Genomic DNA, 17,647 nt, shown 5'->3' on the forward strand with positions numbered 1-17,647 from the left:
AAAAACTATGCTTCTCTTTTCAGAGTATAGAGAGAGAGATTCTCTTTTGACTCCCCATGGAGACTATTTAAAATTAGATAGGGTACTTTAGATCCAGCTGAAAGTCTGGACTACACAGTCTTTAAATTGCAGCCTTATCCTGAGATTCTAAATAATTCAGAGAAAATAGGGCTCCGGAGGTCTGCACCTCTGTATACCACAGTGCTTGGAAAGCTGTGTTTCTTCATGTGTGGTAGCAACAGCATTTCTACCTCAAAGGCTTTGTGAAAACTAGAAGACAAAAATACGTGTAAATGTATAGAACAGTGCCTAGCATATTGCAACTACTCAGTGTGGTTATTAAATACTTATTACATAGAAAGAAGATCATTGTTATCATTACCACAAAAAGGATGAGGGGGAACACAGAACAGGAGAGACACACCCAAGGAGACTCATAAAAAGACATAACGTGTATTAAGAACAGAACGTGCGAGATGGGAAGTAGAGACAAAGGGGTAGATAGGAACCAGATAATGTGGGGATTTAGGGACGCTATGAAGGCATTGGAGATTTATCCTAGGGATGCTAGGAAATGATTGACGGATTTTAGGCAAGTTTAGAAATAATGATTTAGATAGATTTCTTTAGCTGAAGTGTGCAGAATGAATTCGAAGAAGGCAAGGCTAGAAGACACTGTTTTAGTATGATGGCCTGAACAAGAATAGAAGAAAATCAGCAAGCTTGAGAGATTTTAAAGAGCTTTTATCTAGATCACCTTATGTGGAGGCGCACAGAGGGAAGAGCAAGGACAAGGCAGGATGAGGGCAGAGATGAAGCCCTGGTTTCCAGTTCGGTTAGTTTGTGGAAGTCACTGCCCTAGTTCCTGTTCCGTATTCTTAGGTTTTTGTTCTTCTTTTTCCACCCAGATTCTATTTATGGTTCAGTTATTCAGAATGCGTGTCTTGAGTATCTACACTGTGCCAGGCACTGCACTTGTTTAAAAAAGCAGAGGTTCTCTGAGTCCAGCTCTTTGAATTATGTAGAGAAACACAGAATCCAGGGCAGGGGCAATTTGAAGAGCATGTAATTCAATTTCTCAACTGACATCTGAATCCCTCATGTAATAATCTAGCCACATTCATACACTTGCCAGGTCTATGTTGGACTTACTCACAAGAAATAGCTCTCTTTCTAGGGGGTCAGTTCTTACTTCTCAGATCTGTGACTGTTAGCAGTCCTCACTTAGATGCAGCTCACATTTATCTGTTAACAGCCTTTCACTTTGGGCCCAAGATCTTCTCAAGCAGCCACAAGAACACATTTATTTGATTACTCTTTTTTCCTTCGGAGCATCTGGATCTTTGTTATCCACACCCCACATATTTGTTTGCAACATTCCTTGAAGGTGTTCAGTGTCATCTTGCTATGCTGATCATGTTCTTCTGAATATATGCTTGTTTGAATATATCTGCTTCAAGCATATTTCCCAGAAATTTATGCAATATCCAGCTATGTTCTGGTCAGTACATAGAATTTTGGCCTTATCAACTGAAAATCATTAATATCTTTATCAGGCATTGGCAATTTGTCTTTTTTTGTAGAAACATTTTTCTCAGGAGTTGCAGTTAAATTATACATATCCCCCTAAACATAAGCATTCAGCATATATGAAGTTGGATGCAGATTTATTAACATATAAATGACCCTGTTAAACTTCATCTTCTTAGATTTGCATCTCTCTTCAAAGGTTTCCCTTAAACAAAATTCTTTATCTAAACTTAACTACGTCTTCTAGCTTCATGCCTTCACAAATATCATATTCATATTTAAGTCAAATATTAAAGTGCTGAGTCCACCAACTTCCATTTCACTTAGTCATCATGAATTCACTTGTCCAGCCCCTGTGATTACAATGATTTCACCAGTTATATTTTCAAGTTTTTAGTCTCATTCCAATCTTATGTTCGTTTAGAAAGTAATCAAAACACTTTGCTGAACTCAATATGTATTTCTACAGCCTTTTTCTCATCTACATGTATAGAAAATGTCTGAAAGGTTTCAGGACACAGTTTATTCTTAAGGAATTCCATTTATTCTTGGTGATTGAAAATCCCTTTCTTACTGTTCAAAAATAACCTATTGGATGTTTTATGTTTATTTTGAAAAGCTAACCAGTCTAAGCAGGGTGTCAATATACAACCTTAACTTGGAGACCATCCTTTAAATAAGAACGTTAAGTGGTTTTAGGCTTATGACACTCTTCTCATTCTCCTCAAAGGCCAGAGACCTAGAGAAAGGATCATGGACACTGAAACACTAAAGTGCAATAATTTGTTTTCATGACTGTCTCTCTACAAGCTCTTTGAAGAATAGGACTGTATAATTCAAATATCAGTCGCTTCTCACACAATTCCTGGGAAAAAAATAGGCACTACGTAAATGACTGAAAAGTTATCATTTGCATGTTTCATTAATCCAGGATTTACTTCAGTCAAGACAAACAATATGGATCTTTTTATTGAGGGAGGTCATTTTTCTGGTACATGTAACTGTCTTGAGAATTCACTTACTATTATTCTTTTGTTGTTGTTGTTATTTTTTGTTATTTATTTATTTATTTTTTACTTTACAATATTGTATTGGTTTTGCCATACATCAACATGAATCTGCCACAGGTGTATTCTTTTCATTTTTCATGGGCAGAAAATACAGAGGCTATACAGGGATTCTGATTCTATTGATACTTTGTAATCTATTAACATTGCACCATAGGTTCATAACAATATCCCTATTTCTTAAATGTTTTTTTCCTTCCTCCAAGAGGGCACATTGGTTTTCCTTAGATTCATTTTTTTCCTAACAAATTTCAGTAGATTTTGGCCTTTAGCCTTTGTCTGTTATTATTTTTTAGGGTCAGGAAAGTCTTAGAATTGTTTGTGGCAGGAGCTTGGCAGGACATGCATGATCAGATGGTAAGGCAATGATAGCTCTAACTCAGTGCAGGCAGAGAGGGCAAATTTCTGGAGTTCAAAGCTGGAAACTCAGATATATTTTCCCAGATAAATACTGAGAACACTGGGTTTAGATTCTGAAATATTCTAGTTTATTAGATCTTTTTCAGTTGATTACCCAAGAGTGTTCCCTTTAACCATGTCTGTACTAAAGGACGGAAAAGGCAATGGCACCCCACTCCAGTACTCTTGCCTGGAAAATCCCATGGATGGAGGAGCCTGGTGGGCTGCAGTCCATGGGGTCACTACGAGTAGGACACGACTGAGTGACTTCACTTTCACTTCCACTTTTGTGCATTGGAGGAAATGGCACCCCACTCCAGTGTTCTTGCCTGGCAAATCCCAGGGACGGGGGAGCCTGGTGGGCTGCCGTCTATGGGGCTGCACAGAGTCGGACACGGCTGAAGCGACTTAGCAGCAGCAGCAGCAGTACTAAAGGAACACTTGGCAATAACTAATTGATTCAAGTACAAATATCTCTTCCATATTAGGCCAACCGGATTCTTTTACCCAGGAGCTTAAAAACGTGAAATGGAAAAGATAAGGCACTGACTACACTCTAGAGAAACATTTCATAACCTGTCATGGTTGAAGCTTTAGAGTAGTCCTGGCTCTGTTGTTTCTGCAGTTTCTGAGACTTTCTAATATCCTACAAGTGAATTCCTTTTTTTTTTTTTTTTTGGCTTTATTCAGCCAAATTTAGTTTCTATAACATTCTTCAAAACATATTTTTGTGGAGGGAAGCAAAGACATTTACCTTCCATGTATATGACCTTACTTAGATGGAAAAATGTATTCAAAGCTTATCACACCTGTCTTACAGATTAACCTCTGGAATACAACTCTTTTATAAGTTTAACTTGGCACCCAGGTAGTTAATGAATATTTATTGAATGAAAGAATGTTGTGGAGATTCTGTGATACCTTTAGTTATGAATATTTTCAGTGACATTTATTTTGCTTAGAGATATGCAAGCTCTGAAACTTCCAAATGCTAAAGATTAAAAATGCCAAGTCTCAAAACACATTAATGTTTATGCACTGAAGGAGACCCTTAGGATTGCAGTAGAAATAAATTAACTAAATCTATAGAGCTTCACTTTTATGTCTTTGATGTTCTAACATAAAGATTCATTGGTAGTGATTAACTGTGACTGTTATGCTCCAAGGATAAAACTGCTTCTCTGGAGGATGCTGCTGATTGCTAAGTTGGAATGTTAATTTCATTTTAATGATGTTGAAAAATTGATTTCAAATACAGAATCCATATTTACTTCATAGTGGTATCCATTCAGGAGAGCATAACAAATCTAACATATAATAATATATTACCTATACTATAACTAAATATTAAAAATGATAAATTAGTATATTAGTATTTATATAGTATCTTCCAATTTAGTCAAAATACAGATTTCAACATGTATATATGTTTTAATAAAAAATTACACCATGTTAAAAATGCAAGAAGAAAACATTAGCAGTTAAAAAACATACAAAAATTTAGGATTTATATTTCTGGATCTATTCACTGGGTAACTGTAGATTTTAATATGCTTACTGACTATCAAGAACTGTCATGAGTGTTAGACAAGTGTATTACTACTGAAACAGACAACTGCTCTTTAATCTCATCAGTCTGTAAAAATAAGCTTCTTAGAATCGAAGTTAAGCCTAGAAATAAAAATCTTTTAAGTCAATATATGAAAGTCTAATCTAACAAGTCTTTAGATTGAAAGTATAAAGTAGAAAAATGAAACATAGAAATTATTTGAATATAAATGTATTATGACATTTCTGAATCTCAGGATTAAGTGAGAAATCAAGCTTTCACGGAAAGAGAAAGGAATGTTATACCAGGAAACAATGACAACCAACTGACATTAGACATAAGTAGAAGCCCAAAGAGTAGTATGTTTAAAGCTTTGAGGGGAAATTATTTTAAACTAATACTTTTATAATTTTCCATTAATTTAGGTATAAAATAAATTTACAGATCTCTAAGGATATAAAAAGTTTGTCATAAGCCTTACCAACACATTTATGGAGATGGTGATATGGGAAATTAGCAGCTAAATATATTCCAGGCAGAAAAAAAATGGGTAAGAAATCTGAAGAGGTATTAATACATAATAATGGATACTTCTAAAGCTCTTTTTTAGGCAAAGATACTAAGGACAAAATTTCATTTCTTTTTTGGTGAGTTTATAGTTATCGATTCTAGAGTAACATATTTATGGAATCATAATGATGCAAATGCTATTTTTAAGAAGAAAATCCCATGGATGGTGGTCCAAGAGGTCACAAAGAGTTGGACACGACGGATGGCTTCACGACACTACATATACCTTACACTTGTACATCCTGGAAACTGTGACAAGTGTTTCTTTCTGTGTCAAGTGACTTTAACTTGGTGGTTCAGTTTTAGGAACCTCCTTTTATTTCCATATGCCTAAGCTGTGTTCGCAAAGAGTCGGACACGACTGAGCGACTGAACTGAACTGAACTGAAGCTGTGTTCTAACAGCTGCATCAGTAACAAAGCTGACATTTTGATCTCTTATTGTCTGACTCCTCTGTTCACCAGCAAATAAATTCTAAACTTTGGCAAAGAACAGAGTTTCTATTCACTGGGTACTAAAATATTAATACCAACATCCAGATTCTATGAGAAGTTCGGGGAGTTAGGGAGTCAAAGAATATTTATAAACTGAGGTTTTTGGTGAGCTAGGCCATGTACATTTTGGATCTTACAGTAGCTTCTTTAATAAGGTACAGTTATTTTATAGAGTTGTGTGGTTGACTAACTGGCCATCCTGAGAAAGAAGGTTTAGGGTTTAGTCTAAAACATTTGCTGGAGAGTTAAGATAGGGAAATTGGTTCTTGAAGATCAGGATGGAAGGTATAAAAGGGAAGAAGTGAAGTTCTCAGGTCTAGTCTTAGAAATAGCAAAGATATTCAATTGATATTAAATTAGAGAAGATGCTTGCCATCCAATGAAATCAAACAAAGATGATGGAAAAGATAATAGAGACACATTAAGAGAACTCTGGAGAATCACAATTTTAATATGGAGACACATTGAAAATAATAAATGATTCAACCCTTTAAGATTTGGAGAACTATACCACAAGGCTCCAGAAACACTGGCTCAATTTTAAAGAGGAAGACTAGACAAATTAATGTGAAATACCTTGAGTATTAATTGGAAGGACTGATGCCGAAGCTGAAGTTTCAATACTTTGGCCACCTGATGTGAAGAGCTGACCCGTTGGAAAAGACCCTGACACTGGGAAAGATTGAGGGCAGGAAGATAAGGGGGCAACAGAGGATGAGATGGTTGGATGGCATCATGGATTCAACAGACATGAGTTTGAGCAAACTCTGGGAGATAGTGAAGACAGGGAAGCCTGGCGTGCTGCAGTCCATGGGGTTGCAAAGAGTCAGACACATCTTAGCTACTAAACAACAACAGCTCAAAGAATTTCAAGATGAGTTTCAGTTTGACATAATTATCATTAGGTATTAACTGTATTCCATATAAGCCTGCTGAAGAAATTTATGGAATTGAAGCTTTTAAGGAAAGTATAACAAAGATAAGATGTAATAAAAATGAACTAGGCAGAACAATAGGTTGACTTTAGACCTTCAGGTTAGATGCTGTTCTGAGGGAAGAATAGCACCTGTGTGATAATATACAACTCAGGAAGATAATACTCAACCCAAGAATTTTTTAAACAGTGGATGCTTTAGCAGATACGGTATTCTTGATTTCCTATTTCTCATCATAGGACAGTAGCTAGAATTAGAAGAAAAACAAATGTCTGCACCAGGAAGCAAAGCAAAAGCAGAACAAAGTAGGAACACAGACCTAGTAAGATGTTTTAATCTATCTGTCTTTAGTTGCTGAATGGTAAGTGTACCTCAAATTAGACCTTTTTCTGGGACTGCCAACGTTGTAAATTTCTGAACTTTGCAAACATTCGGAATATCTTGAATGCTGCTCTCTGATTTCTCTCCCATATGGTTTTTTCAAAATGTGTCATAAGTAATTTATTTAAAGATTTCAACCAATTAAATTTAAATTCACAGATTGTCAATCAGAGATATCTGATATCTTAGTAAAGTTAAAAATGAGATTGTCCAGCTGTGCTATTTCCACAGGGAGACTAATGAAATGAATCTCTGATATGAACTTTGGGACAGTGATCACAAGTATAAGTACTGTGTCCTGGACACATCATTTGGCTTGGTCATTGGATAGAATGTAGAAGAACAACTGGTGGGAAGCCATAGTCATTGCAACCATGTATGTGCAGACTATAGTGTTTAAAGATTTGAAATTGTTTTCTCCATTTTTGTGTGTGTGCATTTTTTTAAAATGTACTTGAATTCTTTTTCATCTTGAAAGTAGATATATGGAATTTGAACACAGAAAAGAGTATGATTCGTTGAAGCACATTTAAAGAGGATATAGTGTCTTAAAAAATAAATAAAGAGGATAAAGTGTCTTTTAAACAAAGAACATGAGAATTGTTTAAATAAAATTTTAAATGCTTCAGAAAATTTGAGAACATGACCAATGTTTAATCATGTAATAAGAAATTTGATAGAAGTAAAGTTTGAAACTATATCATTTACAAATAATTTAACTTGCTTATCTTGTAAAACCCATTCCATGAGGACTCGTGACTTTTTGGTAACCCAGAAGCCCAGGCATGGTGCCACAGAAGGCATGGATGAGTGTTAGCACCTCCTTATACGTCTTACAAATATAGGTTGAATATCTATACTTACTGGTCTTTTGCTATGAGATGGTCAATAATAAGAGAGATGCTTCGGTCTTTTCACTAATTAGCAACAACACTTTGCCTTGTTGTATCCATTTTAACTCAAATAATATTATTCTATAGGAAATAGTTGTGCTAAGGAATGTTAGCCTTTGTTGTATTATGGTTTATTCTTAATATTTTTCTTGATGTTCAAGACAGGGACTCTATGTTCTACATTTTAAAATTATATTTTGCCAAAATGCATTTCAAAATGAAGTAATGAAATCAAGCACAGGCAGATCTTTAAACCAAGTCCAGAACTTAAAATCATTTTCTTACTGTGAGAATACTTAGGGTTTAAGGAATAATTCTATAAGATTAATATCAAATCAATCTAACAGTGTATAAAGTTAACAATTCCTAAACCTTAATTCTAAATTTATGATTTTGTTAAGTCATGGTATAATGGGAATTTTTAACTTCAGTAGCTGTTAAAATTGACATTTAACTTGGTCTCATAAACAACAAATGAATTATGTGAGGCATTGCCTCCATACTGCCTTATATGTAAGATGAAAACTGGCCAGATTGCCATTATTTTTAAATATTTCATTGTGGGAAAAATGAGAATTAACTTTTAAGGGAAATAAACTAAGTGCATTAGCCAAGCTAGGGTTGGATTATTATTACTACTTTAGACTTAAAGCAATTTCAAATAAATACATTGAAAATCCTTTAGACTTCAAATAAATTTAATCTTTATATATATACTTTGAGTGACCAGTAATTAGAAAGGTAATATTTATTAGTATAGAATGTGATTGAGCATTTAATTGTATTCAAGAAAGAATGCTCCCAAGGTCACTTATTTTTTCTGTATAGCATTTCTACTAAATTTGGATATATAATTAATTTTAGTAAGTAGAAAGTTAATGCAATGGTTATACTAGTAGATTCTTCTACAACTTTTAAATACATATTTTTTTTTCATTATTAGCACACATCTGCAAAGCAAGTGAGAAGGGAAAATATGAGATAAATTAATTAGCATAGTATAGCCACTTGCGTGTCAATAATAATGATGACTAGAGCAATGAACATACTTTCATAGGAAAGAAGGTAAATATGAAAACTACAATCCTAACATAATAAATATTTGAGAGGGAAGAAAAGGAATAACCAACCAATAGATCCTGGAATAAAGAGAAATTCTTTGGATTTTAAAGAACATGGTCTAAAGGTGCTATGTCTTCACTGAAAATGTTACTATGCATTAAAAAAAACATGTTATATATAGACCTACTTGTGTCTAACAGCTGCTGAGACTCCAAAATTGCCAATTTTGCAAGTTCATTTAAATGTTCCATATTATATGTGAATGAAAAAATATACTATCAGTTTCCTGACAGATGCAAAACAATCTGCTGTGATTCTAAAATAAGTTTACATTCAATCAGTCAGAGAAACGGTCTCCTTTTAAATACTCCATTTTAGGAGGAGGTTCTTTAATTGTCATGAGAGTCGGATGGTATAATCTCCATTTTATCATACCAGTTCAGTACTGAATTCAACTTCAAATGGAATATTACATTATTTATAAGGCTACATTTAAATATTTTAAATATATTTGAGTTTTGAAATAAAAGCTTTGATCTCTTTAAAAACAACTGTTTATTTATACTAGGGGCCAAAATCTTTTAATAGTTAGATGTTTATAACCGTAACACTGGAGCACCAAATAGTTCCAGGGAATACCAGGATAACACTGGCCTCGGTCTATTGTTTTCTTTCCAGTTACTCTGTTTTTAATTCCCCACAAACAATGATACAAAGTAAGTAAAAGTTAGAAAGAGAAGGGAAAAAAAAAAATCTCCAAACCTACTTTTTCTTCAGCCTTCTATCCTTCTCAGCTTGAGTTCCCAGTTTGCCTAACCCCAGGGACTCCTGAGCTGCAGCTTCAGTCTCCATAAAGCCTCCTGTGAAGAAGTAACCATTCACATTAGGTTGGATGCATTGAGTCAGTTCTGAAATTACATTTTTTAAAGTTTATTTGAGCAACTGTTTAGTATCACATTTTTTTTTTTTCTTTTTTGGCTGGTCTTTGTATTTCCAACTCAATATGCATTCAATGGCATGGGTATACACATACACACACACCGAGAGAATGGGGGAAAAAATATAGGCCATTCAATCACACCTAGTAGCAACTAATACATGTGGCCTATACACTGAAAAACACTTAAGTATATAGTCTGCAAGATTTGAGGTTTGTTTTTCTACTTTTCTTAGGAAAAATGAAAAAACCTGTGCTGTGTGTGAGGTTTTTCTCACTGTTAGAAATATTTGAAATTTTTCATGTATGATGGAATAAATGATAGCCCAATGCACAGATACACAAGTGCATGTCTTCTCTTCCCAATTGAGAGAATGGAGAGATAATTGCTGAGTTAAATTTTTTTGTCTTTTGCTCTAGAACACTCCTCTGCTCACCTGGCTGACTCCTATATCCTTCAGTACAAACCTGACTTTCAGAGCTTACTATGTTCTGTAAGGCTTTGCATTGTTTTGTAATTTTAATCTGTAATATGTAATTTAATCTATAATTTGTAATTTTAACCTGAAAAAAATTCTAAATCTTTCTTCAAAAGACCCTGGTAAGAATTGTTTTTACCAAGCAGTTTATAAACTATTTGATGTAATGTCAGTTTCATTTGGCTTTGGGATATATTTGATACATTTACATAACCTTGGAATAAGAGGAGAATCTAAGTGTGCTGGGCGTTGAACAATTTTACAGAGCAATTATTTAGCATCTCCTAACATATCACTGGTCATAAATTATCAGTTGTAAGTGAAAAATGAAAACTTAAACCTAGGCTCTGTTTTCTCTCTGCTATTTACTGTGTGGAAAACATTAAGTCAAGGTCAATGAAAAATGCTCATTATTTTTAAGTAGGTTAAGGTATACATATGCTTTTAATTAAAAGAGATTTAAATCCCATTTAAGCTCAAGATTAGGTAGAGAGATTTAAGCTAATACTCTTACAAACACTACACAAAAACATTCACCAATATATCAGTAGATATGTACTATTAAAGATAATTTTGTTGTAATTGTTTTTCATAATTTATTTTAGAAAATAATTTAATTACTCAATACTATTAGTTCGGGAACACTGTCATAAATAAGTTAATTTCATAGCCCAGTTATTCTGTTACTGAACTGAATAATTACAAGAAAGTCATCTTCAACTGAAAACATATTGATTGCTATCTAGATCTTACTCAGGGATTCAGAGTTTGAGGAATGAAATTTACTTTATTCAATTATGCACATAAGCAATTAAAACTTAAAGAACTTTATATTGTGAATGATTTTCATTATTTTCATCTCACAAGGAGAAAGCAGTTAAGTTATCTTGAAAGAACAAAAGACCTGAAGCAACACTAATTGTAGGAAAGCATTGCTTATACTTTATTAGAAGCAGTTGCTCCTCACCTCTCTCCTTTTATTCAACTCTGATCTGTCAGAGGCAGTATTTCCATATATTTCAATTTTAAAATTCTTTTTGGTGTACAATACTTTGAGAAGCATTTGCAGCTGTAAGTAACAACACAGTCCCTGGTTCCCTTAAACAAGGAACCATGTGGTTTCCCCTCTAGGATCTCCTGGGACTCTTTAATATAATCTCATAAAGGAACTTCCATTTACTCATAATTGTTTCATTTCTTTCTTTTCATTCATTATTTTCATCATTAGGGAAGTCATCTACTAGTTGACTAAAGTACTCTTAGGGAATATTTTTAAATATGGAAATTTCCACTATACAGAATGAGTGAATATTTTCATTTTATTTTTCTCATTGGTGTCCTTGCCCTACTGTACATCCATAAGTTACTATTTACCATATGCAATTAACAATAAAATTGCTTTCTGGAAATAGAAATGGAAATGAATAGTGATTCACTTATAAGTCACAAAATTCTTCATCAGTCCAGATGGGGACACAGAGGTTGATGAGTAGACCTATTTCATATACAATGAGATATTCTCAACCACTACTTGGCTGGATAAATCAGGCTTTTTATTCTTCTGAGGAAAGAACATATAAATTATGATTTTAATTTTTTACATTTTAATTAGAGAAAAGAACATTTTAAAAAGTTTAGTGCTCTGGAAGAGAAACAAAGAGAGCTCTAGAGGAATTCTGTGAGTCCAAACTAGATCCAGAAAGAAATAGTAGACTTTTCTTTTCACAAATACAGTTCTGAAAGTAAAAGGCATGAGGGGCTTGGAGATACGCTGATCACTTCAAAATCTAATACCCTTTAAAGAAATCTGATAAAGAATTGTTGCTACGTCGTGTTTGAAAATGCCAATAGAAAATGACACATAAGTCACAGCAGGCGAAATTAGTTTCAAGTGGCATGGGCTGTACCCTTAAGCAGGAACAAAAGTCTAATTATGTGCACTTTTAAGTCCAAATAAAACATTTATAGATGAGAAAAAACATTCTTCCATAGCACTGATCCAGGAGCCCCATAAATCTCAGGTTCATCTCTCCAACCATCTGACCAGCTAACCGTAGGGTAACGTTAGGTTTTCTAATGAACTTGTTTACTCTATGAGTGATTATATAAATCTGGTGAGAGTCTCTTTCAATTTTTCCTGGGCATCAGTGGGCTCCCATGGCTGCGTGGACTTTAGGAATATCTATTCATCTAGATCCGTGTTTTATTCATTTATCACATACAGCTATTGAATACTTGAAATATGAGTATAAATCACACACAAGATTTTGAAAACACAGTGCAAAAAAGAAAATATATACCTACTTAATAATTTTATACTGATGTCTAGTCAAGGGTATGGTTTTTCCAGTAGTCATGTATGGATGTGAGAGTTGGATTATAAAGACAGCTGAGCACCGAAGAATAGATGCTTTTGAACTGTGGTGTTGGAGAAGACTCTTGAGAGTCCCTTGGACTGCAAGGAGATTCAACCAGTCCATCTTAAAGGAGATCAGTCCTGGGTGTTCATTGGAAGGACTGATGTTGAAGCTGAAACTCCAATATTTTGGCCACCTGATGTGAAGGGCTGACTCATTTGAAAGACCCTGATGCTGGGAAAGATCGAAGGCAGGAGGAGAAGGGGACAACAGAGCATGAGATGGTTGGATGGCATCACCGACTCAATGGACATGGGTTTGGGTAGACTCCGGCAGTTGGTGATGGACAGGGAGTCCTGGCATGCTTGGTTCATGGGATTGCAAATAGTCAGACACGACTGAATGACTGAACTGAACTGAACATGTTGAAATGATAATTTTTCTATATTGGTTTAAATAAAAACATTGTTAAACTTAATCTCACCTGTCTTTTTTTACTAACCCTCAATATGGGTACTAGAAAATTGAAAATTACCTATGTGACTCATTTTTTTGGCTTGCATTATATCTCCATTGTGTTGGTACTATAGAGGAGACAATACCAATTTTCAGAGGGAGTGTAAATATTTGCCTATGTTGGTGGGGGAAAGGGAGCAAATTTTTATACGTCACAATGATTGCAAAGTGAACAGATACATATTAAATAGGAGTCAAGAATTCTAAACACCCTTCAGTAAGTAGAAAATGTTTTAGTTTACCCATTTTGAAATTGCAAGAGTGTGCCCAGTGAGAAACACTCATTCTGCAGGAGACCTCTTAGTAATATGGAGTGTGTACATACTAAGTCACTTCAGTTGTGTCTGACTCTCTGTGATGCTATGGACTGTAGTCGGCCAGGATCCTCTGCCCATGAGTTTCTCCAGGAAAGAATACTGGAGTGGGTTGCCATACCCTCCTCCAGGGGGATCTTCCTGGCCCAGGGATCAAATTCACGCCTCTTACGTCTCCTACATGGCAGGTGGGTCCTCCACCACTAGCGTCACCAGGGATTGACAGTTGATCAGTTGTTCCGACTCTGTGACCCCTCTGTACGGTCTATGGAAATCTCCAGGGCAGAACACTGGAGTGGGTAACCTTGCCCTTCTCCAGAGGATCTTCCCAACCCAGGGACTAAACCCAGGTCTCCTGCATTGCAGGCAGATTCGTTACCAGCTGAGCCACCAGGGAAGCCCAGTGCCACCTGGGAAGCGCCTAGTGATACGGCGAGAGCATCTTAACTACACCCCATCTCATGGCATAAGGTGTTTAGGCATAGAAGGCTTGAGTGCCATGATTCAGTGGATACTCAGGTAATATATTGCTTATCACCTTGTCAGTGGCCCCCTAGAGCTGGCACATGGAAAAGCCCAAGGCGCAATCCATACCCTCTATGAAGTTCTCTGGGCCATCAGGCACTCCGCAGACTCTTTTGTGAGGTTTTCAAGGACTTTGAAGTGTTTGAGATAGGATCGCTTTTAGGGTGTGAGGGGCCTAGTCACATATTTCTTCCAGACCCCTTTCTATACAAATATTTTGAGTAACCCCAAATTAGTGGAACAGCAATCTATTGTTACCCAATCTCATATGATACCATTCTGACAGCAGAAGTGATTCAATTATTAGGCCATCCTTCTGGAACCAAGGTCAGGCAACAAGGTCAGGTTGTTCTGGCCCAGAGCAACCCTACAGGTAAAGTCTCTAGGCTCCCCCAGGAATCCGGAGAACACAAGATACAGTACAGAGAATTAGGGAGAAACAGGGACCCAGGTGCACATGGTCTGCTTGAATTAGGCATCGTGCCCAGACGGCACTGCCTTCCTGTCTTGTTCCATCTGAAAGGTAACACAAAATTTGAATGCTTCTAGAGACTTGACCCAGAGAAGACAATGGCACCCCACTCCAGTACTCTTGCCTGGAAAATCCCATGGATGGAGGAGCCTGGTAGGCTGCAGTCCATGGGGTCGCGAAGAGTAGGACACGACTGAGCAACTTCACCTTCCCTTTTCACTTTCATACATTGGAGAAGGAAATGGCAACCCACTCCAGTGTTCTTGCCTGGAGAATCTCAGGGACAGAGGAGCCTAGTGGGCTACCGTCTATGGGATCGCACAGAGTCAGACATGACTGAAGCGACTTAGCAGCAGCAGCAGCAGAGACTTGACCTGGGGCTTCCCTGGTGGCTCAGTGGTAAAGAATCTGCCTGGAATGCATGAGACTTGGGTTCATTCCCTGGGTTGGCAAGATCCCCTGGAGGAGGGCATGGCAACCCACTCTAGTACCCTTGCCTAGAGAATCCCATGGACAGAGGAGCCTGGTGGGCTGCAGTTCGTAGGGTTTTACAGAGTCGGACACAGCTGAAGTGACTCAGCAGCAGCAGAGACTCGACCTACACAGGTACAGGTCTGGGGAAAGGGTGTGCTGCCGGGATGGCATTGCCAGTCCCAAGCTCTCCCAGGCACCAGAGGAAGGTCTTAGAGAAATTTCAGGAGAGGTGCTACAAAGTATAAGATTTCCTAAGATCCAGGCTGAGAAATTTATGAAAGGACGTGCATAGGCCTAGATCTATGGATGGTTTTGATACTGTTCAGTCGCTAAACTGTGTCTGACTCTTTGCAACCCCATGAACTGTAGCCCACCAGGCTCCTCTGTCCATGAGGTATTCCAGACAAGAATACTGGAGTGGATTGACATTTTCTTCTCTGGGGGTACTAGATAGAGATACCTGTTCATTGGGATTGTGAAGGAAAATATCTCTATGTTGCCTGGGCCTTAGACTCTATTGAGTATAATTAATTTCCTGTTGGCACTTGAGGTAAGAATCTGTAGGAAAGTCAGGCCAAGACCCACATGGCAAGGGCTCTATAGCTCCATCTGTCCAGCAGAGTTCCTTGCTATCGTATTAAAAAGAAAATCTAATCCCAGAGATAATTAAGACTATAATCTGCAGCTGATCAGCAGCTCCGTCTTTCATCTACTTGACCTCTCTTCGGAATGAATCCGTAGTACTCATTTTGATTTTAAACACACTTGAATTTATAAATGATGACTTGTTTCCTGACTCAGTCTATTAGTTCTGGAGGAGGCACCTAGGCACCGTGCCTGGCTCCTAAATGGCATGTAATAAATGCATTCATAACTGAACCTAAACACTGCTTTCTTCATAAGAAGACCTTTTCATTATGTAGAACATGACTCATCTCTAACTGATGCTTTGAGAATTTATATTGTATTTGCTACTTCTGTAACATCTAGGAACAATCTGAATCTGGAGGTAAAGGCTAGCACAGCAACCCTAATTTGTGTGTACAAACATGCTTGCTAAACAGTGTTGCTCTGATGTTGTTGTTGCTTCTGCCCATTATTTTCTTATGCTGATTATAATAAATAATAGAGATCAGATCATTATGATATACAATCTGACAGACGACCATGAAGAGAATTGCAATTTAGCAAGCAAAAATGTGTCTTTGAAATGTATTGCTTCTCATATGCATTTAAGGGAAACTTGCAAGAGTAGTTTTCATTTTTTTTTTACTCAATAATATACACATTTTATGTATCTTTAATTAGGGATACTGCCTGCATGATTTATACATATTTTTCTGCTTTTACCATTTTCCCACCTGCTAGGATAATCACGTGTGCTCTGTTCATTTTTGTTTATGGTCATTATTATTAGGACTCTGAAGACCTGGGTGGGTCTTCTACCTGGGTGTTTCCCAGGTAGTAAATGTGTTAAGATCATGTGGAACAGATGACCTACCAGAGGTAATAAATGCATTTAGCATCACTACCTGTTCACACTCTGTTGCCATCTTCCTCACTGGTTAACTGCCTCTGAAGCACAGCGTGGTGTGCGATTGCCCCGACTCCTCACTCTCCCTTGTGCTCTGATACTTGATGCTGGGACCCAGGTCATTTCCTTTGCCTGCTGTGCCTCCTTCAGGTTGCTGCCTCCTAATCTATGCATTTCCACTCTCTCCACAGCTAGGCAACTTGATCTTCAATCCTTATCACTTCTTTGGCTTGATAATTTGGTTTCACACTTCACACCCCAGCCTGGCATCCACTTCCTAACTAACCATATATAGACCCAGGTTCCTTTCCATCACATCTCCCATGGAGTTTATCCTTTCATGTGGCTTCAGTACTTTTTGGAGAGATAAGTCTTATTTGAAACTCAAGTTTTATACTTTTTCAATTCTAAAGGAAAACTGCACTTTGTTCCAAGTAGAGTCAAACATATCCAGGGAGGGAAAAAATTAATAATTTAAACACTTTACTGACCTTATGTCTACATGTTCTATAAGAAAGATTATAATATATTCTGTGATGTTTTTACTATTGCCTTGAATTGTTCTTTACTTTTTATGCATTTATGTGTAATACCCTCAAGAAGTTATAAACTTTTTGAAGAAAAAAGTTTAATTTCATTAAGTTTCCAAACATGTTCCATGAGACTACGAGCTCACTGAAGTTCTTTTTGATGGAAACAGTCCCAAGAGTATATTGTCTGGAGCACTTGCCCAGGAAGTGAGAGCTGGGAACCACCGCCAACCCTCCTACCAGTGGCTGCTTTGCCTGGATGATTGTTGAAATCATCTGTTTCTGTATAGTATAGAGCGTGGGTCATTACATGGCCTTTCAGTTCAGTTCAGTTGCTCAGTCATGTCCGACTCTTTGCGACCCCATGAATCGCAGCATGCCAGGCCTCCCTGTCCATCACCAACTCCCGGAGTTCACTAAGATTCACGTCCATCGAGTCGGTGATGCCATCCAGCCATCTCATCCTCGGTCGTCCCCTTCTCCTCCTGCCCCCAATCCCTCCCAGCATCAGAGTCTTTTCCAATGAGTCAGCTCTTCGCACGAGGTGGCCAAAGTACTGGAGTTTCAGCATTAGCATCATTCCTTCCAAAGAAATCCCAGGGCTGATCTCCTTCAGAATGGACTGGTTG

At 37.0% G+C, this 17,647-nt stretch overlaps 1 protein-coding gene across 1 annotated transcript in view; it reads right to left on the reverse strand.

The window, feature by feature from the left end:
* PPFIA2 (PTPRF interacting protein alpha 2) overlaps positions 1 to 17,647 on the reverse strand; it is a 509,230-nt gene that overhangs the window by 53,270 nt on the left and 438,313 nt on the right. The window contains exon 21 of the mRNA XM_052641133.1: positions 9,647 to 9,740. Coding sequence (XP_052497093.1) covers positions 9,647 to 9,740 — 94 coding nt within the window. The remainder of the gene's footprint in view (positions 1 to 9,646; positions 9,741 to 17,647) is intronic.

Source organism: Budorcas taxicolor, chromosome 5 (genome assembly GCF_023091745.1).
Source record: "Budorcas taxicolor isolate Tak-1 chromosome 5, Takin1.1, whole genome shotgun sequence".
In the NCBI taxonomy this organism is placed as follows: domain Eukaryota; kingdom Metazoa; phylum Chordata; class Mammalia; order Artiodactyla; family Bovidae; genus Budorcas; species Budorcas taxicolor.